Raw genomic sequence first — 26997 nt, forward strand, 5'->3', positions numbered from 1 at the left:
GGGGTGAACTCCCGTTGCTCTGTCCCAACTTCTGCCAACCTAGCAGTTTGAAAGCATACCAGTGCATGTAGATAAATAAGTACCGCCGCGTAGTGGCGGAGCTTCATGCTCCGGCACTGGGGGGCAGAGAGCAGGTGGGGGCGGGGCTGGTGCACGTCCCAGGTGCCCAGCATGGATGGCGGGGGGCAGCCGTGATGGACACCCACAGGGATCGCGCTGCCAAGGGTAGTGCGCTCCCCCCGCACTCCTCTTCCTCTGCCAGTGCCACTGCGGTGGGAAGGTAAACACATTTCCGTGTGCTCTGGCTTCCATCACAGTGTCCCATTGCACCAGAAGCGATTTAGTCATGCTGGCCACATGACCTGGAAAGCTGTCTGTGGACAAACACCGGCTCCCTCGGCCTTGAAAGTGAGATGAGCACCACAAACCCATAGTCGCCTTTGACTGGACTTAATTGTCCAGGACTCCTTTACCTTTTACCTTATTCTGCCTTGGTCAGGCCACACCTGGAATCCTGTGTCCAATTCTGGGCACCACAATTTAAGAAGGATGTTGACAAACTGGAACATGTACAGAGGAAAGCACCCAAGGTGATCAAGGGTGTGGAGACCAAGCCTTATGAGGAACGGTTGAAGGAGCTGGGTAGGTTTAGCCTGGAAAAGAGGAGACTGAGAGGAGATATGACAGCAATCACACGGAAGAGGATATAAGCTTGTTTTCTCCTGTTCTGGAGGGTAGGACCTGAACCAAGGGCTTCAAGGTACAAGAAAAAGGATTCTAGCTAAACATCAGGAAGAACTTTCTGGCAGTAAGAGCTGTTCAACAGTGGAACGGTCTCCCTTGGGAGGTGGTGGACTCTCCTTCCTTGAAGGTTTTGAAGCAGAGGTTGGATGGCCATCAGTCATGGATGCTTGAGCTGAGATTCCTGCATTGCAGGGGGTTGGACTAGATGACCCTCAAGGTCCCTTCCAGCTCTACAATTCTATAATTCTTTGATTCTATGAACTCTTGTTTCAGCCTTCCAAAATGTCCTTTCCCACCGCCAGTTGTGGTATTTTGGTGGCAAATGGAAGGTATAGTGCACATGACCAGAGGAACTCCATATCATTTGATTTTCTCCACATCAAACTGATCTGACCACACCTGAGTGCCGGGTCCAGTTCTGCATATCACATTTTAAGAAGGACATTAACAGACTGGAACATGTCCAGGAGAGGAGCACTAGGATGGCAAGATGTCTAGAAACCAAGTCTTAAGAGAAGTAACTGGAAAAGTTGGATATGTTTGGCCCAGAGGGAAGAAGATTAAGGGGAGACATGATGAGAGCTGCCTTCAAATTTCTGAAGGGCTGTCTGTCATGCAGAAACTGGAGCAGGCTTGTTGTTTGTTGCTGCAGAGAAATCAGGAGGGAGACTGCAGAGAAGCAGATTTTGGGCTAAACATTAGGGGGAGTTTCTGATGGCAAGGGCTGTCTCATAGTGGAGCAGCCTGCCTTTGGAGATGGATGGACTCTCCTTCACTGAAAATATTTAAGTACAGCTTACAGTTGCAAGATCCCACATTGAAGATACTTCACTAATCCAGGAGTTGGACGAGATCAGGGGTCAGCAACCTTTTTCAGCTGTGGGCCAGTCCACCATCTCTCAGACCATGTGGTGGGCCGGACTATATTTTTGGGGGGAGAAATGAATGAATTCCTATGCCCCACAAATAACCCAGAGATGCATTTTAAATAAAAGGGCACATTCTACTCATGTAAAAACATGCTGATTCCCGGACCGCCTGCGGGCTGGATTTAGAAGGCGATTGGACCACATCTGGCCCACAGGTCTTAGGTAATAGGAATAAGAATAAGAATAATTTATTATTTATACCCCGCCCATCTGGCTGGGTTTCCCCAGCCACTCTGGGCGGCTTCCAACAAAACACTAAAATACAATAACCTATTAAACATTAAAAGCTTCCCTGAACAGGGCTGCCTTCAGATGTCTTCTAAAAGACATCTACCCCTGGACTAGAGGATGCCTTAGGTCCATCAGATAATTCAACATCCCCCTTCAGAGGCTGGTGGAGATCAGGCCACATGCAACAGTCAGAGGGCAGCCTTGTGCAAAATGTCATGGAGGGGGTGTCTTGGTGTGCATTGCTATGCTTACAATTGCTATTGTAAGCATAGACCAGTGCATCGTAAGAATGTAAGAAGAGCCTAAAGGATCAAGCCAATGGTCCATCTAGTCTGGAATCCTGCTCTCACTGTGGTCAACCAGAAGAAGAAGAAGAAGAAGAAGAAGAAGAAGAAGAAGAAGAAGAAGAAGAAGAAGAGTTTGGATTTGATATCCCGCTTTATTACTACCCAAAGGAGTCTCAAAGCGGCTCACATTCTCCTTTCCCTTCCTCCCCCACAACCAACACTCTGTGAGGTGAGTGGGGCTGAGAGACTTCAGAGAAGCGTGACTAGACCAAGGTCACCCAGCAGCTGCAGGTGGAGGAGCGGGGAAGCGAACCCAGTTCCCCAGATTACGAGTCTACCACTCTTAACCACTACACCATGCTGGCATCCAGATGCCAGTGGGAAAGCAGTGTTGGCCTCCAACCTAGATGGCTTCAAAAGAGGGTTAGGGAAAATCATGGAGGAGAGGGCTAGTCCAATCCCTGGATTAGTGAAGAATCTTGCAACAGTTGGAGGGGAGAGTTGCTCTTGTGTTTGGGTCCTATGGGCTTCTCACTGAAGCATCAGGCTGGCCACTGTGGGAACAGGATACTGGACTGAGTGGGTCATTGTCCGGACCCAGAAGGCTCATCTTATGTTTTTATGTTCTGAACTGACAAGCAGCAGTTGAGCACAAGAGCAATCTTCTCCCCTCCTGCAGTTTTCAGCAAGTGGCATTCAGAAGCATTGCTAGCTCAAACCATGGAGGCGAGGCTTAGCCATTATGGCTAGTTGCCATTGAATGTTGCAGGATGTTCCCCGACTAAAGAACTATGGCAAGAGAAACTGATGGAATACGCAGAACTGGCAAAATTGACACACAAATTACGGGACAAGGACAACTGTGACTTTAAAGATGAATGGGAACCTTTTACAAAGTATTTAAAGAAGCAACAAAGTGAACCGGACTCCTTGGCAGGCTTTGAATAAACACTCACAAACTCTTTATTGATAATAACTAGTCATATAAATTAAGGATTTATACAATTTTGTAACATACAGAGAATAGCATCTATAGAGAAACCAGAGAGTGGAACTGAGGGAAATCTGGGGGGGGGGAGGGGAGGGGGGATGTTTTATGGGGGGGGAATTGGGGGGGACTAAGGATGATATGTTGTAAGCTAATACGTTGTATTTAAATTCCTAATAATTTTTTTTTAATAATTCTTTTTTTAAAAAGAATGTTGCAGGATATTAAAGTGAGTAGAAGCAAAGTGCCCTCTGTTATCTCAGAACAGGAACCCAGCCAGACAGGTGCGGTACAAATAATGAAATTATTAATATTAATATTAATATTTCCTTGTCTACTGCCCCTGTTCGGTTTTCAGCTGTCTGAGAAAATGAAGCATCCGTCCGCACGGATGAAATTCACAGCCTTTCCAGCAGGCCAGTCTGCCCTTGCCTCTTCCCACGCTCAATTGCTAAGCAACACGTGTGAGCAGGTTCTTAGTTTCCTGCAGTCAGGAAAAGGCTGGCCTCTCATATGCAGGACTTAATAGAGCTGCCTTGAAGGCTGGCTGCATCTCCCACCTCCCACACACTTGATTTCACACCCCAAGTACAGCTTAGAGATGCAGAACACTGTATGCCTGTGGCCTGGACCCACCACTGCTGCTGTGGCTGGGTCCTGGAATTACAGCGTGTGGCCAGTCAGAAGTAGGGTGGGTCTTCGGCAGCTTAACTCTAGGGCTAATCTAAGTGGGACAGCACCTGGGGTAATGGCTACAGGGTGTCCATCAAGATACACTGAGCCCCTCTCATCAACTGCCATCATGCCTGACCATTGACTATGCTGGCTACAGCTGGCAGAAGCTGGAGTCCATCAACAGGCTTTGAAGGCAAGAGCACTTCCCCCTTTTACAATATGACCCCCATCATCTAGTCCTCTGGGGTCTGGAGGTTCCATTGAGCCAGGGTGACTAGTGCTGTTGAATGTGGCTCAAAGCCAGGATAACCATACATTTCTGGATGTGCGTCCATGTAGTGTGTTCCACAACTCTACAGCAGAGAGCTGCTAGGATGTCATGGGTGCTCCCCAGCCAAAGGAATGCACATGGCAGATAGTTAACTCCTTATTGTCAAAACTGACACCCCTTCCACCAGCTTATGCAGTGCTTTTTCGGGGGGGACACAGGGGTATGCATACTCCTAAACATTCTGTGAATCTAAGTTTGGCCTCATTGAGGGGCAGTATTTCAATATGAGTAGAAAAATGAGAGTACCCCTAAACATTTTTTTTCAAAAAAGCACTGTCTTCCCCAACAGGCCACACAAATGCAGCCAACAGGCCACACACCTGCATGGAAGTTGCCTCTGTTCTTCTCACTTCAGTTCTTTCCAGGGGCCCATAGGACGTTGTTTACTCTGCCTGTTTGGTAATCCGGCACTGTTGGTGACTACTGGTCACAATGTCTCAGCTTCACGTCTGCTGATGGAAGAAGCATGTACAAGTTGCTGGGAATCGCAAGCAAGGAGAATGCTGTTTGGGGGCATCACCTGGAGCAGGGATGAGGAACCTGTGACCTGCCAGATATTACAATATTACAATGCCAATCATGTCTAACCATCAGCCATGCTGCCTGGAGCTGAGGGGAGTTACATAGGAAGCTTCCTTATTCCTACTCAGTTCATCAAGGTTTGAGGAGCACCAGGTTGGGGAAGCCTGTGCTAGAACATTTTGGGGCTGAGTAGGGCAGCCTTCTTCTAAAGAGGAAGAAGTCCTGAGTCCAGGTATTGGCAATGACCCCTCATGTTTATATCAGGCTGGGGTTAAGGTGAGACTCCATATCACTTACCAGTCAAAGGGGTCAACATGACATTTCCCTGCAGTGCTGGGAAGGGGGTGCTGAAGCCTTGATTGCATGCAGCCCTTGACATCCCACTCAAGCTGCGTTCCAGTCCTAGACGACTTTGTTTCCAAGGCAAGCTGTGGGTCTCCTCTTGTCAGGCATCTTAATCTACCCGTTGGCCATCTTGCCACTTTCCCCAACCTACAGATCTGCTCCCACGCTAGCCTGCCACAAAATGGGAACAGCAGTTCTTGAGCTGGAATCCTACACCCAGTCCACTGCTGTATTGCACTGAAGTGGCCCTGAATTCAGTGAAAATGTGTTTTTCCAAGAACCCCTGCTTCCCTCCCTATCTCGTCACCCTTCTTAGTGGGACAAACCTACCCTCCTCCTCCTCCTCCTCCTCCTCTAGCTGATTCCTTTTGAGCTTTTGGCAAAAGCATGCAAAAGTCCTCCCCCCCCTCTCTCTCTGGCAGACAGCTCTTTACAGATTCAAAACATTCCCCCACAGCTCTTGAAGAATATATTCAAAAGGAGCTAAGAAATCAGCACAATCATTCTGTTGCAACCATTTCGGAATACAATGAGAGCCGCTGGAGCCTTCCTTTCAAATGCCACCACTGTGATATTCAGTCCATCTGCACAGGTCTTTCCTTCCTCCACAATTAATACCTGCCTTGTTTCAGATAATTTGATAATGTTCGTGGGTACTGGATACGCTTCAGTTGCCTCTACCCTGCTAGATCAGACCAATCAAAGGTCCGTCTCATCCATTATTCTGTCTCTAACTGGATCCTCACAAGCAGCGGATGAAGGCGACCCCTTTCTGTTGCTAGTCCTTGTAATCAGCAGTATAGTGCTTTTGAACATGGGAGGTCTGCTTTCCCTCGTGGTGGGGATCCAGCCCTAAATCTGGATAACTACTTTGGCACAGCTGAGGCTGGTGTGCCAACTGCAGCCATTCCTGGAGATGCCAGATCTTGCTACTGTGACACACGCCTTAGTTACATCTCATTTGAACTGCTGCAACATGCTATCTGGGGGGCTGCCTTTGAAGGGTGTTCAGAAATGTCAGCTGGCTCAGAATGCTGCAGCCAGGCTATCCACCCCCCACATTTTCCCAGTATCTCCTGACAACCTTCTTCTTCATCTTCGGGTCTCCGGCCTCCTCCCACGCCCCCCACCTGGCTCCCCTCCCTTCCTCCATGGCTGCTGCTCTCCTCTGCAGCCAGGCTATTGACTGGTGCCAATTAAAACAAGCAAGTGACTCTTGTGTCACAACAGCTTCCTTGGTGGCAGGTCCATTTCCAGGCATAATTCAAAGTGCTGGTTAAGGTCCACAAAGTCCCAGACACAGCTCAGAACCAGCTGACTTGGAAGATGGTCCTCTCCCATGTGAGCCTGCCAGCTTAAGAGATACAGGAGAGATCCATCTTTCTGTCCCACCATCACCCAAAGCCCAACTGGTGGGACTTTCAGTGAGGGCCTTCTCAGTTCATGCATATGTGCTTGGGTCCTGTTTGTAGGTTTCCCATTGAGGCATTTGGATATTCAAAGTGAGGACAGCATGCCGGGCTGGAGAGGCCATTGGCCTGATCCAGCAGGACTCTTATTGGCCACAAACTTGGATGGCTTTAAAAGAGAATTTAGACAAAACCATGGAGAGAAAGGCTTATCAATGCCTACTACCAACAATGCCTATATACTGTCTCTATAATTGGAGTTTCCCATGTACTGCAAGAAGATCAAACCTGCCCAATCTGAAGGAAATCAGCCCTGAGTGCTCACTGGAAGGACAGATCCTGACCCTGAGGCTCCAATACTTTGGCCACCTCATGAGAAGAGAAGACTCCCTGGAAAAGACGCTGATGTTGGGAAAGATGGAGGGCACAAGGAGAAGGGGACGACAGAGGACGAGATGGTGGGACAGCGTACAGTTTCCGGGTCATGTAGCCAGCATGACTAAGCCGCTTCTGGCGAACCAGAGCAGCGCACAGAAACGCCGTTCACCTTCCCGACGGAGCAGTACCTATTTATCTACTTGCACTTTGACGTGCTTTTGAACTGATAGGTTGGCAGGAGCAGGGACCGAGCAACCGGAGCTCACCCCGTCGTGGGAATTCGAACCATCAACCTTCCGATCAGCAAGTCCTAGGTTCTGTGGTTTAACCCACAGTGCCACCCACGTCCCTAAGTAAGCTTAAGAGGAGGCAAAAATAATACCCCCTACTTTGGCCACATCATGAGAAGAGAAGACTCCCTGGAAAAGACCCTGATGTTGGGAAAGATGGAGGGCACAAGGAGAAGGGGACGACAGAGGCTGAGATGGTTGGACAGTGTTCTTGAAGCTACCAGCATGAGTTTGACCAAACTGTGGGAGGCAGTGGAAGACAGGAGGGCCTGGCGTGCTCTGGTCCAGGGGGTCACGGAGAGTCGGACATGACTAAATGACTAAACAAGAACAATGATTGGAGGCAGTATATGCTTCTGAGTACCAGTTGCTGGGGGATGCAGGTGGCGCTGTGGGTTAAACCACAGAGCCTAGGACTTGCTAATCAGAAGGTCGGCGGTTCAAATCCCCACGACGGGAAGAGCTCCCGTTGCTCGGTCCCTGATCCTGCCAACCTAGCAGTTCGAAAGCACCCCCGGGTGCAAGTAGATAAATAGGTACCACTCCAGCGAGAAGGTAAACAGCGTTTCCGTGCACTGCTCTGGTTTGCCAGAAGCGGCTTGGTCATGCTGGCCACATGACCCAGAAGCTGTACGCCGGCTCCCCAGAGTTGGTCATGACTGGACCTAATGGTCAGGGGTCCCTTTACCTTTTTACCAGTTGCTGGGAAAAGCTGCAGGAGGGGAGATTGCTCATGTGAATGGCGCCTCTTTGTGGGTTTCCCATTGGGGCATCTGCTTGGCCACTGTGGGCTAGGCCACTAACCTGACCCAGCAGCCTTTTCTTAAGTTCTTAAGGCCAGAACAGCAGCCTAGAAATTTGCCTCTCTCCTTCTCCCTCCCTCCCTCTCCTTCCCTCCCTCTCTCTCTGAGTGCTGGCTGCAATTGTGGTACAGTCACCGTAGTTTCATGCCACCCCCCTCTCCCCATGCAGTGCTTGTGAACTTCTCCGACTCTCCATCATTTGTCCGCCCACCACTGCCATTGGCGCTGTGGCTGGAAATGCCAATTTGCCTGCAAAACCCCCCCTTTTACAGTCCTGGAAGGTTTGGCTGATTCATTCAAATCAGGGCCTGTGCATGTACGATTATGATATGGACAAGCTCTCTCTTCCTGGCTTCCTTGTCAGTCTCCTGGCCAAATGTTTGCAGGGTGCCCTCCCTGCTTTCCTACCCATTTGCCTCCCTCTGCCCAAACATAATGGCCAGCCCCTGCAGGATTTCAATGCAAAAGGTGTGCCAGGGGGGTTCCGTTTTAGCTTGCTGGATCTATCCACCAGAGGAGGGGAAGTCAGTAGCGGGGCAACTCACCATGCAAGGAGAAACCTGCACTCCCCAAATTCCCTCTGGGACATGCCCCTCCCCCAAAAAACCTATCTTATGGAATTTCCTGCCACATGAATGTGGTTGTAGTAGCATCTGGCTCCAATGGCTTTGGAAGGGGGATTCTTCCCTGCATTTGTGGGAGAATTCAGTGGTGTTTGTGGACATTCCATAGCTGACACTTTCCCCTCAGAGCAGTGTGTTCGCAACCGGACCTCAATGGCGGTGTGGGGGGGGGGTTAGGTTAGTGGATGCAACTACTGCTAGGGGGCTCAGCTGAATCACGGTGCTAATCCCTCCATGGTCTGTTCAATGGGCTTGACAGGGGCAAGAAATTATTTCTGCATCCTTTTAGGCAACCCCCCCTGCCTCCCCCCGCCCCCACTGCAGCCTCTAGATTCCTCAGCAGCTCTGTTAAGGGCAAATGACAACAGTGCAGCTTCTGGCAGGAGCTCTGCTGCTCTTGGAGCCCATGCAAACCCGCCAGCAGCAGCAGAGGCTTGCCAAAAGGAGGTAAATATAGGACAAGGCACTGCAGCAAGGAAGGTGCAGCTGGTGCCCTAGTGCAGAGTCACCCAAGTCCATGCCTGCCAGGATTTTATTTTATTTTATTGGGGGGGGGAAGACCCCTCTCTGGCCAACAAGGGGCTCAAATGCAGCCAGGGTGTATGAGGATGCTCAGAAAGTAAGCCAGCCATGATCAGGAGAGAGACGTCTGTGGGCCTTCCTGGGGTTCAGTCAATTCTGTATTTCCTGAGATGTTTGGGGTGGGTTTTCCTTCCCCTTCCTAAGCGTTGATTCTTCCTGCCGACTCTCTCTCTCTCCCTTTCCCTCTCCTTCTCCGTCTCCCCCCCCCCCCCCACGCTCTTTCTCCCTCCCTCCTTCCTCCCCAAGGAACACACCACTTTATATGTGTTATTATTATAGCAGCCCTTTGCGTTATGCAACAGTGTGGCTTGGAGGCTGGTCTTCTCTCTTTCCACCCCCCCCCGCAACCTTACCGCTTGCAAGGAGCTCTTTCTTCATCCTCCTCTGCCAACCTCGTGTCCCCCCCACCGCACACCTCCCCCCACCCCACCTCCGCACGGCTTCTGAACTTTCGTCCGAGAGAGCTGGCGATTTCGGGAGAGGAGCCGAGAGTTTGAAAGGCTCGCGCACGCGGGGGGGGAAGAAAGAGCGGCATGCCTTTTGCTCGAGATGTTGGAGAAAGACCCGCGAGCCGCGAGGGTCAGCCGGCGAATTGGGAAGCCGGCCAGGCCGTGTCACGCCAAGGGAGGCGCCTTCCGATGTCCCCTTTTGGATGTGGCGCTAGCTCGTCGGGCAGGTGAATTGGTTTGAGCGGCAGCCGGGCTTCGCTTTTCCTGCTCCTCCTCCCCCTCCAAGTTTTCCTTTTAAGATAACCTTTCCTCTCGCTTCGCTGCATGGAGACACGGCGCGGTGGGAGCTTCTCCCGGAAGTAATGGATCCCAACAACCCGTCGGACCAAGAGGACGACTCTCGGGGTAAGGAGCCACCGGAGGGGATTTTTTTTTTTAAAAAGTAACTTTTCAGGTGCGACCTGTCCTATTCTAGTCCTGGGCTGGGATCAGTTTGTGCCTCCGTAAAAGGAATAGGTGGCACCAAAAGTGCAAAAAGGGATAAGAATTTGGGAGGCAGCTGGCTGGATTTGGTTTCGGAATGTGCAGGCTTCCGGGCTTCACCAGCTTCTTCTTCAGGAAGCGCTGCCCTGGACTCCTTTGGGATATACATTCAACAAACAGCAAGCGAACAAAAGTTCATACGCACAGAAGCATTTCATCCCCAGCTCAAAGTTTTGGGTTGCTTGCTTTCCTCTGGTGCTGAAGGCGGTTCTGGCTCTGGTCGGTTTTGTAACTCGGAAAGAAGCTGAGTTAGGCAGAGGTTGTGGATGTTCTGGGAGCCTTCCTGGGAGGGATAAAAAATATTGAGCTTGTGGCATCATAGAATTGTAGACTTGGAAATGGCCATGGAGGTCATCTTGTCCAATCCCCTGCAATGTAGGAATATTTGGCCCAACGTGGAGTTCGAACCCACAACCGTGAGATAAAGAGTCCTATGAGCTGCCATCAGGAACAAAGTGACTGGTTTCTGCCCAGAGCTGACAACCTGATCTCTGTTCTCGCAGGCAGGCAAATGTTATATTGAGGATGCTGATGTGTATATAAGAGAGCATCATGTGAGAGTCGGGACTTATTGAGCTCTTCCTCCTCCTTTCTCTTAAAAATTAAGTTTCTAGACCTCATGGCACTGTGCTTGGATATGGGTGGGTGACAGCACCTGAAATGCCTAAAACTGCACTGGGGACCCCTAGTCTGCCTGCTTCCCCCAGAACTCTCTGTCTGGCCCTTGGAATTCTCCCCACACCGGTCTGTGGCCCTCCTTGCCCCATCCTCATGCATTTTTGCCTGGCTGGAATGTGGAATAATACTCCTTGCTTGTCTGGATGGAGAATAGAGAGAGGGGTGTGCATGTGTGTGTATAAAACAGCCTAAGGTACAAAGGTAATGCCTGTTGTTCTGCCAACTTTTGCCTCTGCCCCTGCCCACAAACTGGCATGTGGCCCCAGGAAGGTCCCCCAGAACCGAATGTGGTCCTCAGGTTAAAAGGGAATCCCCATGTCTGCTCTTATGCTAGAAAGATAGCTGGAAGAGATTCTAGTTGGGGGGGGGGCAGGATTTAATGCCCCATGACTAGCAAAAGTTGAATAAATTACACAATTGTCTTAATTTGCATGATTTATGCAAGTTGTAGAATTTAGCATTTTTTTGGGCAGAGAACATGGATTGTATGGAGGCAGAATATTAATATGGTATGGTTGTGTGGGGTCCCCCACCATGGAGTAAACACATGATTTCTGTTTAAACTTCTGATGGAATGTCAGAAGTGGGGAGGAGACCAGCAGATTGGTACTGTGTTGCTATTGGTAGTTATTTGTTAAGCTGTGCATATTTTGTAAGGTGTGCAGAGCTCTTATGGGAATCATAGAATTGTAGAGTTGGAAGGGACCCAAGGGTCATCTAGTCCAACCCCCTGCAATGCAGGAATCTCAGCTCAAGCATCATGACTGATGGCCATCCAACCTCTGCTTAACAACCTCCAAAGAAGGAGAGTCCACCACCTCCCAAGGGAGACCATTCCACAGTTGAACAGCTCTTACTGTCAGAAAGTTCTTCCTGATGTCTAGCTGGAATCTGTTTTCTTGTAACTTGAAGCCCTTGGTTCAGGTCCTACCCTCTAGAGCAGGAGAAAACAAGCACTCTTCCATCTGACAGCCCTTGAGATATTTTAAGATGGCTATGATATCTCCTCTCAAGCTCCTCTTTTCCAGGCTAAACCTACCCAGCTCCTTCAACTGTTCTCATAAGGCTTGGCTTCTAGACCCTTGATCATCTTGGGTGCCTCCATTGCGCACCTTCCAGCTTGTCAACATCCATCCTAAATTGTGGTGCCCAGAATTAGACACACTATTCCAGGTGTGGTCTGACCAAGGCAGAATAGAGTAGTACTATTATTTCCCTTGATATGGACACTATACTTCTGTTGATGCAGCCTAGAATAGCATTAGCTTTTTTGCTGCTCCATCACACTGTTAAGTTTGTGGTCCACCAAGACTCCTAGATCATTTTCTCATGTACTGCTGGTAAGCCATTGGTCCTCCATCCTATATTTGTGCAGGTGGTTCTTCCTGCCTAAGTGCAGAACCTTACATTTGTCCCTATTGTAAAACATTTTGTTAGCTTGGACCCAGTTCTCCAATTCCTTCATCCAAGTCATTTATAAAGATGTCAGACAACAATGGGCCCAGGACAGAACCCTGCAGCACCCCACTTGTCATTTTCCCCCAGGTTGACAAGGAACCATTAGTGAGAACTCTTTGGGTTCGGTCAGGCAACCAGCTAAAAATCCACCTCATTCAACCCACATTTTATCAGCTTCCTCACAAGAATATCATGGGAGACCTTGTCAAATGCTTTACTGAAATCAAGATAGACTATGTCAACAGCGTTCCTCTGATCCACCAAGTGGCAATCATAAAGAAAAGTCTTCCTTATTACCCTTTCCATGGATTGGTTGGAATGGCTGGAAAAATGCTGGGAGCTGCCTGATAGCAGATCTGATTCTTTGCCCAACTCTCCTAGTTCCAGGACCTGGGAGATCTTTCCCATCACTTGATCAAAACTAACAAAACAAATTTCAACAGGGACTAATGTACACTTAGGTACAAAGCCCTACTGGCTATGAAAAAAAGGCAGTTTGAACAAAACTCCTGGTCCCTGTTACTTAATGCTTTGCTAAATAATGACCTTAAACACTTAGGTAGGAATAGCTGAATGCACAAATACAGGATGGGGGCACCTTGCTTGATAGCAGTACTTGTGAAAAGGATCTAGGGGGCTTAGGAGATCACAGGCTTAGCATGTGTCTACAGTGTGATGCAGCAGCAAAAAAATCTAATGTAGTTCTAGGTTGCATCAACTGAAGTCTAGTGTCCTAATCAAGGGAAGTAATCATATCACTCTCTTCTGCCTATACCTGGAATACTGTGTCTACTTCTGGACGTTACAGTTTAAGGATACTGATAAGCTGGACCATGTGCAGAGGAGTGAGAGGTCAGGATGATCAAGGGTCTGGAAACCAAGCCTAATGAAGAGCAGTTGAGGGGTAAGTTTAGCCTGGAGAGAGAAGACTGAGAGGGGATAGGATTTGTTGTTGTTGTTTAGTCATTTAGTCGTGTCCAACTCTTCATGACCCCATGGACCAGAGCATGCCAGGCACTCCTGTCTTCCACTGCCTCCTGCAGTTTGGTCAAACTCATGCTGGTAGCTTCGCGAACACTGTCCAACCACCACTACAAGAAAGAAGATTCCACCTAAACATTAGGAAGAACCTCCTGACAGTAAGAGCTGTTCGACAGTGGAATTTGCTGCCAAGGAGTGTGGTGGAGTCTCCTTCTTTGGAGGTCTTTAAGCAGAGGCTTGACAACCATATGTCAGGAGTGCTCTGATGGTATTTCCTGCTTGGCAGGGGGTTGGACTCGATGGCCCTTGTGGTCTATTCCAACTCTATGATTCTATGATTCGTCCTCTGTTGTCCCCTTCTCCTTGTGCCCTCCATCTTTCCCAACATCAGGGTCTTTTCCAGGGAGTCTTCTCTTCTCATGAGGTGGCCACAGTATTGGAGAGCCTCAGTTTCAGGATCTGTCCTTCCAGTGAGCACTCTGGGCTGATTTCCTTCAGAATGGATAGGTTTGATCTTCTTGCAGTCCATGGGACTCTCAAGAGTCTCCTCCAGCACCATAATTCAAAAGCATCCATTCTTCGGCAATCAGCCTTCTTTATGGTCCAGCTCTCACTTCCATGCATCACTACTGGGAAAACCATAGCTTTGACTATACAGATAACTGTCTTCAAATGCCTGAGAGTCTGCCACATGGAAGATTGAGCAAGCTTGCTTCCTGATGTTCCAGAGGTGGGGGCCCAAACCAATGGATTAGAATGACAAGGAAGGTGATTCTGACTAAGCATTAGGAGGTACTTGCATGGCCATCTGCCAGGAATTCTTTAGCTGTAATTCCTGCATAGTCATGGGTTGGACTAGATGACCCTTAGGGGAACCTTCCAACTTTACGATATGATTCTGTGATATGGAGGGCCAGAACAATGTTCCCCAGCTGCCGGTAGCCACCCCTGCTTTGCACTCCCCAGGGCGCTGCATAATACGGTATCAGGTTTGGCTTTTGCAGGAGAAACCGACTTTGCACTCCAAATGTGTGCACTCATTGCTCCCCCCCCCATCCCTCACATATAATGTCAATCATGGCATACTTATATAATTGCCAACTATATATAGAATAAGTATTTTCAAGATTATTGTTGCTCAGCTGGCTTCAGAGAAATTTCTGTAAGAAAAGGTTCAGCTATGGAACATTTGCAAAGGAGTAAGAAGAGCCTTGGAAGATTCTAGGGGAAGCTTTAGAAGGAATCTCTCTGACATCCCAACATGCTCTGAGCTGGGGTTCCGGAAGAGATTGATCATAGAATCCTGCAATACAGGAATCACAACAAAGAATCCCTGACAGATGGCCATCAAACCACTGTTTAAAAACGTCAAATGAAGGAGACTATCTGAGGTAGTCTGTTCTACTGTTGAACAGCTCTTACTGTCAGAAATTTCCTCCTTATGTTCAGTCCTAAACAGCCTCAGTCCAGTATACCTGAAGGAGTGTCTCCACCCCCATCATTCTGCCCGGACACTGAGGTCCAGTGCCGAGGGCCTTCTGGCAGTTCCCTCGCTGCGAGAAGCCAAGTTACAGGGAACCAGGCAGAGAGCCTTCTCGGTAGTGGCACCCATGCTGTGGAATGCCCTCCCATCAGATGTCAAAGAGAAGAACAACTACCAGACTTTTAGGAGACATCTGAAGGCAGCCCTGTTTAGGGAAGCTTTTAATGTTTAATAGACTATTGTATTTTAATATTCTGTTGGAAGCCGCCCAGAGTGGCTGGGGAAACCTAGCCAGATGGGCGGGGTATAAATAATAAATTATTATTATTATAGTCAGAATCTCCCTTCTTGGAGATCTAGTAGTAGTGCTTCCGAATTCCAGTTGCTGGACACAACAGTATGGAATAGTGCTCAGATTTTGCATGAAGGTTTCCCATAGACACCTGATTGACCACTGTGAGAACTTGCCCATCCAGCCCAGACTCCTGTTCTCACAGTAGCCAATGAGATGTCTATGGGGAACCAACAACCAGGACCCAAGCAATAGAACACTCTCTGCACCTGTGGTTTCCAGAGTGGTATTCAGAAGTGCCATTGACTCTGACTGGTGAGGCAGAGCAGAGCCATCATGGCTGGTAGCCATGGATAGCTCTCTCCTCCTCCACAAATTAGTGTAATCCTCTTTTAAAGCCGTCCAAGTTGGTGCCCATCTGAGTGCAACAGCATTCTACTCTCCTGCCATTTCCAGAAACTGGCATTCAGAAACGCTGCTGCCTCTGGCCATGGAAGCAGAACATAGCCCATGGAAGCTTCCATTGCTGCCGAACTCAACATAATGCTTCAGTCTTGGAAGGTATTCTGATTAAACAAAGATTCTAGAGGAAAATAACACATGGTATGGAAAGGGCAAAACCATCTCATCTCTAGGCATCAGTCAAAGAACTTGTATGGCCCACCCTGCTCCTGCTGGGTGGCACCCAGATGTTTTGAACTACAGCTCCCACCACCACGAACCATTGGTCAGGCTGGCTGGGGGTGATGTGGTCCAAAAAAAAAGGACAGCACTGATTTGGGGTAGGGACACAGGTGGTGCTGTGGTCTAAACCACAGAGCCTCTTGGGCTTGCCAATCAGAAGGTTGGCGGTTTGAATCCCCATGACAGGATGAGCTCCCATTCCTCGGTCCCAGCTCCTGCCAACCTAGCAGTTCAAAAGCATACCAGTGCAAGTAGATAAATAGGTACCACTCCGACGGGAAGGTAAACGGCGTTTCCGTGCACTGCTCTGGTTCGCCAGAAGTGGCTTAGTCATGCTGGCCACATGACCCGGAAGCTGCCTGTGGACAAACACCGACTCCATCGGCCAGTAAAGTGAGATGAGCACCACAACCCCAGAGTCGTCGGTGACTGGGCTTAACGGCCAGGGGTCCCTTTACCCTTTACCTTTTAGCATCCCTATATTTCAACTGGAGAACACATAGCAAATGATAAATCCTTTTTGGCCTTTTGGATTTTGAATAGTTGTGTCTGAAATGGGTGACTCCAGCAGATCAGTAATGCTGGCCTGCTTCATAGGAAACCTTTGTTCAGAGAAGCTTTTAAACGTGCAGGTTTGGTGCCAACTCTACCTGGCACTGAATCTGCAGGTTTAAAACATCTCTGAATAATGTTCCTCACTTTGGTGGGACTTAGCATGAGGTAAAGGGAGCTGAACTTTCAGGGATGTGGTGAAGCTGGGGAAGGCATGAAAAGAGCACTACTATGGAACAATTTATACTCTTTCCACCACCACCATGCCACACAAAAAACCTTAAGAGACCTTGGAAACGTTGGAAAAGGTTCATGATTTGTAAACTACCTCCTTACATGTTCGGTAGTAATTAGCAAACAAACAGAAATTAGAAAATCCTTAGGTTTCTTTTAAGGCCATTGATCAAGGTGCCTGTGCTGCCACAGAATTCACAGAATGTCTACAAACATTCTGAGCAGGTAGGACCTGTTGTGGAATGTTGGTACTCAGTGGAAGCCACCTTGAAGGAATGGCTGCTTCGCCCAGAGGAAAAGTCTCACATGGGGACAGGGGGATTTTGGGGGCTTCAGATGGGGAAGCAGCACTGGGGGAGGGGAGGTGGGGAGGTGGAAGAGGAACCAGCTACTTTGCCCACAACCTTTCCTTCTTTCAAGCTATGAAAAGGAAAGCTGAAGAGCTGCATAAAAGTCTGAAATGTCATCGAGATTCAGCCAAATTTGCAGAATCATAGATTTGGAAGGGACCCAAAGGGCCATCTGGTCTGTTGCCCTGAAATGCTGGCATCACAGCGTTGGTTCACAGAACTGTAGAGTTGGGAGGGCCCCAATGGGCTTCTACTGGTGGTAGGGGCAAATATGAAATGAACTGTTATGTGATGAGGGCTTTGTTTCCAAATGCGAGCTTTGTTATCCCATTCCGCTCTCCAAGATGAGAAGGCAGCAAGTCTGGAAAGACCCAGAGATGAGAAGGATGGACGCTAAGGCTCCAGACCTTTTGTTTATGGATAAGGCCAGAAGTTGTTGTTGTTGCTTATTAAGAGGGTTAAGTGCTGTGGGTGGGGTAGAGAGGGAGCAACAGCTATTGCTGGTATCCATTCGGAGGCTCACCATTCAAGAGAGAGAATCTTGACCCTTGGCACTGGACTGGTGGTCAGTTATTTTTAAGGATGGGACTTCAATACATGAGAAGAGCAGACTTTTCCTTCAGCGCCATGCTTGGCACAACTCAGATGCCGTATGCCTGATATGCATGCATGTACAGTGGTACCCCGCAAGACGAACGCCTCGCAAGACGGAAAACCCGCTAGACGAAAGGGTTTTCCGTTTTGGAAGCGCTTCGCAAAACGAATTTCCCTATGGGCTTGCTTCGCAAGACGACAGCCCATAGGGAAATCTCCGGGACAGCGGGGAAGCGCAGCGCGTCTTCCCCACTGTCCTCGGACCTCCTCCCGCCGCCGGACATCGGAACGAAGCTCCGATGTCCGGCGGGGGGGGGAACGTCTCCTCCCTCCAACGGACATCGGAACGAAGCTCCGATGTCCGGCGGGGGGGGAACGTCTCCTCCCGCCGCCGGACATCGGAACGAAGCTCCAATGCCGGGCGGGGGGGGGGGGAACGCCTCCTCCCGCAGCCCGGCATCGGATGGCTGTCCTGAAGACTTGGGGTGGGAGGAGGGTTTTCCTTCCCACCGCCAACATTCAGAATGCTGTTCTGAATGTTGGCGGTGGGGAGGAAAAACCCTCCTCCCACGCAAGCCCCGGGAAAAGAGGGAAAGCGCTGCGCCCCTTCCCCTCTGTGCCCGTACCTGTCCTGAAGGCTTGCGGTGCGGAGAAAAGCCCTTCTCCGCACCGCCAGCCAGGCAAGCGGTTTCCCTAGGAACGCATTAATTGATTTTCAATGCATTCCTATGGGAAACCGTGCTTCGCAAGACGAAAAACTCGCAAGAAGAAAGAACTTGCGGAACGAATTAATTTCGTCTTGCGAGGCACCACTGTATCAGAGATCCTATGACTCAGAGATGCTAGGCGGCTGAGGATGCTTCAAATTTCACTGCCTTGTCTGGACCATGAAGAATGCACAAAGTGGTCTTGCTCTGCATGAAGGTTCCTTTGGGGTTGGCTGAAATCTCCTGTGCAGACACTGCTTCGTGCTGTCATTTTATTTTTATTTATTAAATTTATATACAGTGGTGCCTCGCAAGACGAAATTAATTCGTTCCGCAAGTTCTTTCTTCTTGCGAGTTTTTCGTCTTGCGAAGCACGGTTTCCCATAGGAATGCATTGAAAATCAATTAATGCGTTCCTAGGGAAACCGCTTGCCAGGCTGGCGGTGCGGAGAAGGGCTTTTCTCTGCACCGCAAGCCTTCAGGACAGGTACGGGAACAGAGGGGAAGGCGCGCAGCGCTTCTCCTCTGTTCCCGGGGCTTGCGTGGGAGGAGGGTTTTTCCTCCCCACCGCCAACATTCAGAACAGCATTCTGAATGTTGGCGGTGGGAAGGAAAACCCTCCTCCCACCCCAAGTCTTCAGGACAGCCATCCGATGCCGGGCTTCGGGAGGAGGCGTTCCCCCCCCCCGCCCGGCATTGGAGCTTCGTTCCGATGTCCGGCGGCGGGAGGAGACGTTCCCCCCCCCGGACATCGGAGCTTCGTTCCGATGTCCGTTGGAGGGAGGAGACGTCCCCCCCCCCGCCGGACATCGGAGCTTCGTTCCGATGTCCGGCGGCGGGAGGAGACTTCCCCCCCCCCCGCCGGACATCGGAGCTTCATTCCGATGTCCGGCGGCGGGAGGAGACGTTCCCCCCCCGCCGGACATCGGAGCTTCGTTCCGATGTCCGTTGGAGGGAGGAGACGTTCCCCCCCCCGCCGGACATCGGAGCTTCGTTCCGATGTCCGGCGGCGGGAGGAGACGTTCCCCCCCCGCCGGACATCGGAGCTTCGTTCCGATGTTCGGCGGCGGGAGGAGGTCTGAGGACAGTGGGGAAGACGCGCTGCGCTTCCCCGCTGTCCCGGAGATTTCCCTATGGGCTGTCGTCTTGCGAAGCAAGCCCATAGGGAAATTCGTTTTGCGAAGCGCTTCCAAAACGGAAAACCCTTTCGTCTAGTGGGTTTTCCGTCTTGCGAGGCGTTCGTCTTGCGGGGTACCACTGTATCACCTTTTTCTTTCAAGGAGTTCAAGACGAAAAGGCTAAGAAGTAAACTTTACACAAGTCCAGAGCAGAGTCCCTAAGGTGGTTAGATGACTCCTTGTACGCCTCCTTCCAGCATCTCCTGCAGGCAAGCAGGTGCCAAACATCTTGCTCCGCTTTCCCTTGGACCATGTCAGTGAGGCAGAGAGGGAGCTCTTGTTGTCTGGGCAGCCCAAGACCTCCAGACACACAGCCCCTGGGAGGTCACTTGGGTGCTGCCAACACAGCACTTCATCCTAACGGGCACATTCCATTGTCTATTGAGTCAGATGGATGCCAACAAAAAGGTGGTCATTTATACCTGCTGTGCCCCCTTGCCATCCCCTTACTGCCTCGCTAGGAAGAGCCAGCCCAGGATATTCTGCTTGAGGCAAAACATGCTGTCTCCCCCAGCAGATCCAGGCATAGCTGTCAACTTACAGATTTGAAAATAAGGGACCAGCAGCCTCGAAAATAAGGGATCAGCAGCCAAAATAAGGAATCAACAATTACTTTGATAAAATACATATTTTGTTGCGTGCAAATGGCTTTAGATAGCTATTAGGTCCATAAATTACCATATAGCATATATTCAACACAAAAAATAGCAACAATTTGTTGTTGACAAAGCACAGCTGGACATAGAAAGGGCCCCATTACCTTCAGTAGCTTATTTAAGGGACATCATCAATAAGGGACAGCAGTGGGACATGGCGCTGGGATAAGGGACTGTCCCGCCAAAAAAGGGACGCTTGACAGCTATGGATCCAGGCCTGTGCCCCCACATCCTCACTGCCATGCACTGCCTCTGACAGAGGAGCTGGATCATGGCCATCCTGGCTAGCAGCCATTGATCGCCGTTTCCTCTGTGAATTTGTCAAATTCTCTTTTAAAGCCGTCCAAGTTGGTGGCCACCTTCTCTTTGCCCAAAGGTAAGCCAGTGTATTTTGCTCCCTCCCCCTTTCTCTTTGTGGCATGTGGCCCCTGGAAAGTGTCCAGGAGAGAATGTGGCCCTTAGGCAGAAAAGGTATCTTCTTCCTCTTTCTTTCATCTCTCTTCTTTGTTTGTTTGTTTGGCGGCAGCAGCAGCAGCCAAGTGTTAGCTATGAATGAAAACAGCTTCAGGCAGCAGCGGTTGTGTGAAAAGTAATTTTCTGCTGTAAACGGAGGTTGCTAAGTGTCTACATAGAGTGCATTTCCTCAAAAACAACAACAGAAGCTGTTGCTTTTTTTAATGAAGGCACTTCATGTTATATTTTTATCATTATTACAGTATTATTATTATTATTAAATGCTGGCTGCATTGTGAGCAAGTGTGGGTGAGACGCTTTCGTGGTGCAGGATGCAAATTTCATGCCTCTTATCCTGTGAGTCTTTCTAAGGGCCCGGCTTTCATCCTGCTCTGCCTTCTCCCACACCCCTGGTGGGAAATGGCAAAAGGAGCCACGTTGCAAAATTGGTGGTTGCAGTGGGAAGCAGAACTGCCTGGAGACCGTGGAGGTCTGGAGGCACAGGTGGTTTTGGATTAGGATTTCAGAGGGACAAAGAGGTCAAGAGTGGGGTAGGAAGAAGGATGAAACCCCCCTTTTTAATAAAAAGGGACACCAGGGTCCCGCATCACCTTAGCCATGTCCACTGGGGCTGATTCGCCTGATTGGCAACTGTTCCCGCTCCCTCTGGATAAGGAACTGGCCTCAGATTATGTTTTCTTCCCCCCAAAAAAGTGATGCTCAAATCAGTACAGAACACAACCTCCACAATCAATTCTGTGTTCTGGAGAGGATGTGGGATTAAGGCACATATGACCCCCTGTAGGAATGCACTTCTATATGAGGGTTTGTATCTGATATACATGAGGAACTGATCAGCATTACAGGTGCTAATACCAAACTTACCCCAGAATTATTTTTTCTGTCTGTGTTTACGGAACATAGCAAGGATTTCGCATTTGCTATCATCGACTAGACGAGCCAACGCTTGTCACAGGGAAGATTTGAATAATCTGAACTTACCATCCTGGTACAGAATGATTTGGACTTTAGCAGCAGCAGAGAAAGTGAGGCAGAAAATCTGGGTTATGCAAGGAAAAGGAAAACCGAAATCATTTTATGGCACCTGGCAGAACTTTATCACATGCACATCCAGCGAAGACTTCCTAAAACATGCAACAGCTGTTATGGACATTTGGAAATTTTAATGCATTTAAAGTAAACTGTGGAACTGCTTATTATTTGAGGAGGTAAAGATGTGCCTTGCATATTGCAGTGGTCCTGTTGCTGCACCCCCCCCCCCAATTTTCTAGGTTTTATATTGTGTTTTCCCCATTATAAAGGCTCCCATTATAAAGAATGCAGTCTGCTGACTTTAGTGCCACAAGTGGGATTTTTTTTATGCGCCTGTCACAGTAAGGCCTCTGGGCAGGCTTTAGCAATACTACAAAGTCCCTTATTAATATTAATTAAAACAATTATCAGATTGTGGGGATAAAAAAAAGATGATTTTGCAAAATCCATCTTGTCTTGCTTTTGAGCCCTTACAAACCTCAACTCGCTAACTTTAGTGGGGCTTCCTAACAGCATGATCTAGTGTAAGCCCCACCACGTTCCCATGTGCATTCTGCTTCCTTCCAGTATGAAGATGTTGATCATTATTAATTAGTTAGCCATGTTGGCATCCATCTGTTGGTTTTCCATTTAGGTTTTTCATCTCTAGATCCCATCTGAAAAGGGGGAGAAAAAAACACACCCAAGAAATAAAATAAGATAGCATATTGATGTGTAAGTTGGCATTAAATATTTAAGGTCCTCCCTTGATATTCAGTGCAGAACAAGCTCTGCTTGGTATGCCAAGAGGAGAACTTCTTTAAGTCTGCAAAACTCCAGTTTTTGTGATGTTTACAGCCCAGCCTAAGTTTGTGGGCTGCAGAAGTATATTAAGAAGGATCTAACAGACACCCGCAGGACTGGAATTCACAAAAGGGCTGTCGCTCGGGGTAGTGTATCTGCTTTGCATGCAGAAGGCTCCTAGTTCAGTCCCCAGTGGCATCTGAAACCTTGGACAGCCACTGCCAGTCAGTGTAGACAATATTGACCTGGATGGAGCAATAGTCAGTATATGGCAGTTTCCTGTGTTCTCATCTCACTACGTTCCTAAATCTTAAAATGTGTTATTACCAAAGGACAAGATTACCATTCGCAAAGAACTTGTATAAGGCAGGTTGCTGAGTTATTGTTAGCTGTGGAAGCACCGTGAAGCACTCAGGAGTCAAACTTTGTTCTAGGATGTCTTCCAGTTATTCTAGTTTCAGTCTTGCATAATCGCCAGGGGGGCCAGCTCATGGGGGCCAAGCTGCTCTTGGCCCCTTCCAATATCCTTTAGGAGGGGGTCGCCCCCCAAATGTTGAGGGGGTAGAGGAGGCCAGGCGTGGAGCCAAGTGCAGAGCCAAGCATGGCATGGCTTCAGTGGCCGGCTGTTCCTCCTCCTGCCATGGAAGTAGGCCAGGTGTGAGAGGGGAGGAGCGGCTGCCCGTTGAGGCCACGCCACACTCAGCCTTCTCTCAATGATGCGACAGGCACTGCACATGATGCACAGTCACATGCACACGACACACCCTCCCTCAATCTTTGGTGCAAGCTGGCCCTCTGATCAGCATAAAGCAGTCTTCTTACACTACCAAGATACACAGGTAGTGTGGGATCACATACAGGTGAGAAGCTAGTGAGGAGAGTCAACCATACCTTCTTTCTACTACTAACTGGCTATAGACCAATTAGCCAACTTCCCACCACTCGTGATGCTGACTTGGACCTCACGACTTGGCATTTCCACTTAACACAGAGTATTAACTTCTTGATACCCAGAACATACCAACACAGGTGAGGTCCAGGTTTTGGTGCACACACTCCAGCTAAGACACATTTTCCTTAGTCCAGCCTTTGCTAGCCTGGAGCTTCAGTTGTTTTACACAGTGCTTTTTCCCCTTAAAAAATGTTTAGGGCTACAGTAGACGCTTGGGTTGCGAATGTGATCCATGCGGGAAGCACGTTCGCAACCCACAGCACTCGCAACCTGCAGCGCCGCGTGTGCGCACGTGTGGGTTGCGATTTGGTGCTTCTGTGCATGCGCAAAGTGTGATTTAGCGCTTCTGCACATGCGTCGAAACCTGGAAGTAACCCATTACGGTACCTCCAGGTTTGGCGCAATGCGCAACCCGAAATCGTGTAACCCGAAGCGTCTGTAACCCAAGGTATGACTGTACTCTCATTTTGACTCAAGAAAAGCACCATTTTATGGTTCAAACCAGGGAAAATAAAAACAGTACTGTATATACTACAGTATAAGCTGATTTTTTCAGCACATTTTTTATGCTGAAAAAGCCCCCCTCGGCTTATACTTGAGTGAGGGTCCCCTTTGCTGCTGTCGGTGGCAGGGGTAGAAGAACGAGCAGCCCGAAAGCAGCCCTTTAGGGCTGCTCCTTCCTCCTCCGCTGCCACCACCAGCCTCTGCCTCTCAGCAGCACCCTAGGTAGGCAGGGGGACTGAAGGGGTTGGGGGGGGGAGAGAGAAGCCCCCTCTACCGTGTATGCATGCGCACGTGCGCACACACACTTCGGCCCACCAGGAGGTTTGTGGTGTGGTGAACCGGCTTATACTCGAGTCAATATGTTTTCCCAGTTTTTTGTGGTAAAATTAGGTGCCTCAGCTTATATTTGGTTCGGCTTATACTCGAGTATATACGTTAAGTGGACAAAAGTACAAAGAACATGCATTCCATGGCTGACAGCTGACAGTAACTCAGTTTTCATTTCTTAGTACAGAAAGTATTGATCGGCTGTGTAGAGATTTTTCCTATTCTGATTCGTTCAGGACCGTTCTAGAATGTTTCTTTCTTTGTGAAAGAAGCAAGCAGAGGGATGTGATGTTTTTGGTTATTTCTCTGGGAAGCTGTGTGCAGCTGGTTTAAACTGGTTCAGTTACCTTTCTGACAAGGTCATACTGACCATAATAGTCAGGTCAGGAGGAGCCTTGGTCTCGCTCGCTCGCTCACTCTTTCTCTTTCTTTGTTCTAGTGTTCAGTTTCTGTTTGCTTAGTGTTAAGGTTTAGTATTTTAAGTGTAAGTTTTATTTTAAGTGCTGCAACTGGATTTTTTTAGGAACAGTGCCAATCCTGAATGTACTGGATTTGTGACCATTATGCTCACTTGCCTTCAGTAGCAGTAAAGCTCTGCTGGGTGAAGTACAATTGCCTCTGGCCTATTTTTTGGGAACTCTGCTATGTGTTTAAGTTTTTTCCTGCTTCCTGCTTCCATGGGCGACAGTAGCTTCCATATTGGCATGAGGTTGTATGCACTAACATCTTTCCGATTCCTCTGCTTGTTGTTGGTGTCCACCGCTCAAGAACCACTGGGAAAGGAAAGGAAGCCGCCATTGGAGGTGGTAACAATGAAACTGACCAATCACCGTGCTAGATTCCAACTCCTACTTCACACATTAAACGCCCACTTCTGCCTGAGACTCAGGAAACACCATGACAGGGAATGAGGCCACCATCGGGGTTAGCAACGGAGCTGGCGATTCAGTCGGTTCAATTTGGAATTTTAGTTTCTTCTCCCGTTAGATTCACAAAACGTTTAGGGGTATGCGTACCACTGCGCACCCCCAGAAAAAAGCACTGGTTTTACACAACAACTCACACCAGCTCCTACCAGAATGGCTGTACTGTCTACTCTAGCCAGGGCTGGTGCATCCTGTTTCACTGTCTGAGGGGGCATGGGAATGTGCCATCCTAATGTCACTGCTCTGGCACTGCCCACCGCCTGCCCTGTTGAAGCCTCTTTTACTTGGGTTTGTCTTGTGGTACCCATGAAGCAGCAATGATGACTGGTCCTGGTGAGATCTCATGAGATTTCAGTGAAATCTCGCTGGAAGCTGCCACTGCTGCTGCCACTGCTTCTCCTGTCGTGACCAACTCTGGGGTTGTGGCGCTCATCTCGCTTTACTGGCCGAGGGAGCCAGTGTACAGCTTCCGGGTCATGTGGCCAGCATGACTAAGCTGCTTCTGGCAAACCAGAACAGCGTACGGAAACGCCGTTTACCTTCCCGGCGGAGCGGTACCTATTTATCTATTTGCACTTTGACGTGCTTTCAAACTGCTAGGTTGGCAGAAGCAGGGACCGAGCAACAGGAGCTCACCCCATCGTGGGGATTCGAACTGCCAACCTTCTGATCGGCAAGCCCAAGAGGCTCAGTAGTTTAACCCACAGTGCCACCCGCGTCCCTTGGGCCGATTGGAATTGCAGTGCAAAAGCAGGGAGGGCGAACAGAATTTTTAAAAAAGCAAAAAACTGTTGTTTGATTGTACAAAATTTGGGAACATGTATTTGGAATGACAAGAGAATTTCTAATGTGTCTGGAGGCCACAGGAGCGGAGAGAGCTCTTGTGCTCAAGGCTTGCTTGATGGTTTCCCAATGGAGTCTCCTGGTTGGCCACTGTGAGAACAGGACGCAGGACTAGGATGCATGGGCCTGATCCAGCCTCAGGGCTCTTGTTAGGTTCACCTTGGAAGCAAGACCTGGTCATTACTCTGCACTGATAAATTTGGAAGCATCCTTGAGCCCACCCCTTTTTTGCTGATGCCATGACTGATATGAGCTCTGGACAGCTGGCCAACCATCTTTGGTAACAGTGCTAGGCCTCTGGAATTAAGCTTGGAACAGTGTCCCCTGTGGCACCAACACAGACACAAAGGTTTAATCCCCAGCACGGTAATAACGGGTGCTCATCTTGTAGTCATGGTGGATCTACTCACAGCTGTTGTGGTCACCCGCCATTGAGAGACCTGTCCCTTCATGACCTCTTGAGATGCTTAGAACTATTTAGAGAAAAAGGGGAACAAGGGGTGGAGATTTTACAAAATTATACACAGCATGGTGAAGGTGGATAGAAAAAAGTTTCTCTCCCTCCCTCATAAGGTCAGAACTGAGGGACATCCGATGGAACTAAGTGTTGGAAGATTCAGCACAGTGCATAAACTATGGAACTCGCTCCCAAAGGAGACTGTAATGGCCACCAACTTGGAAAGCTTGGACACCACTTTGTTTGTACCCAGGTGAGGGAACACCCTTAAATGAAAAACACGGAACCAAGAGAATTAGAGCAAGCTTCAGCAGATTTAGTTTGCTGGTTTTACACTCCAGTGCTAACTCATGATATACTTAGAATAACATCCTGGAGGGCCATTTGTGCAGTAAAGGAATGCAGCGTAGGAGTCATAAAATGCAGGCACACAAAATCAAGCCTGATACATTCTAGTCAAATGTTCAATATAATTAATAATGGAACATGTTTAAAATAAAATAAAAAAACTGCACCCTGGGTTCCCTAATTCTCACATCAGCATCAAAAGAGGGATCGACAAATTCATGGAAGAGAAGGCTATCCATGGCCCCTATCCCTGATGGCTCTGCTCTGCTTCCATGGTCAGAGGCTGCAATGCTTCTGAATGCCAGTTGCTGGAAGAAGCCACAGGATGGGAGAGTTGCTCATGAGTCCTGTTTGCTGGTTGTCCACAGGCATCTG

The 26997-nt window shown here is 49.0% G+C and overlaps 1 protein-coding gene across 1 annotated transcript in view; it reads left to right on the top strand.

Moving 5' to 3' along the window:
- The first annotated feature begins 9483 nt into the window (after positions 1–9483).
- Positions 9484–26997, top strand: part of DAB2IP (DAB2 interacting protein) — a 310440-nt gene continuing 292926 nt past the window's right edge. The window contains exon 1 of the mRNA XM_083485773.1: positions 9484–9991. Within this exon, the coding sequence (XP_083341899.1) occupies positions 9949–9991 (43 nt within the window). The 5' untranslated portion in view covers positions 9484–9948. The remainder of the gene's footprint in view (positions 9992–26997) is intronic.

Source organism: Podarcis liolepis (assembly GCF_965112155.1).
Source record: "Podarcis liolepis genome assembly, chromosome: Z".
Classification (NCBI taxonomy): Eukaryota; Metazoa; Chordata; class Lepidosauria; order Squamata; family Lacertidae; genus Podarcis; species Podarcis liolepis.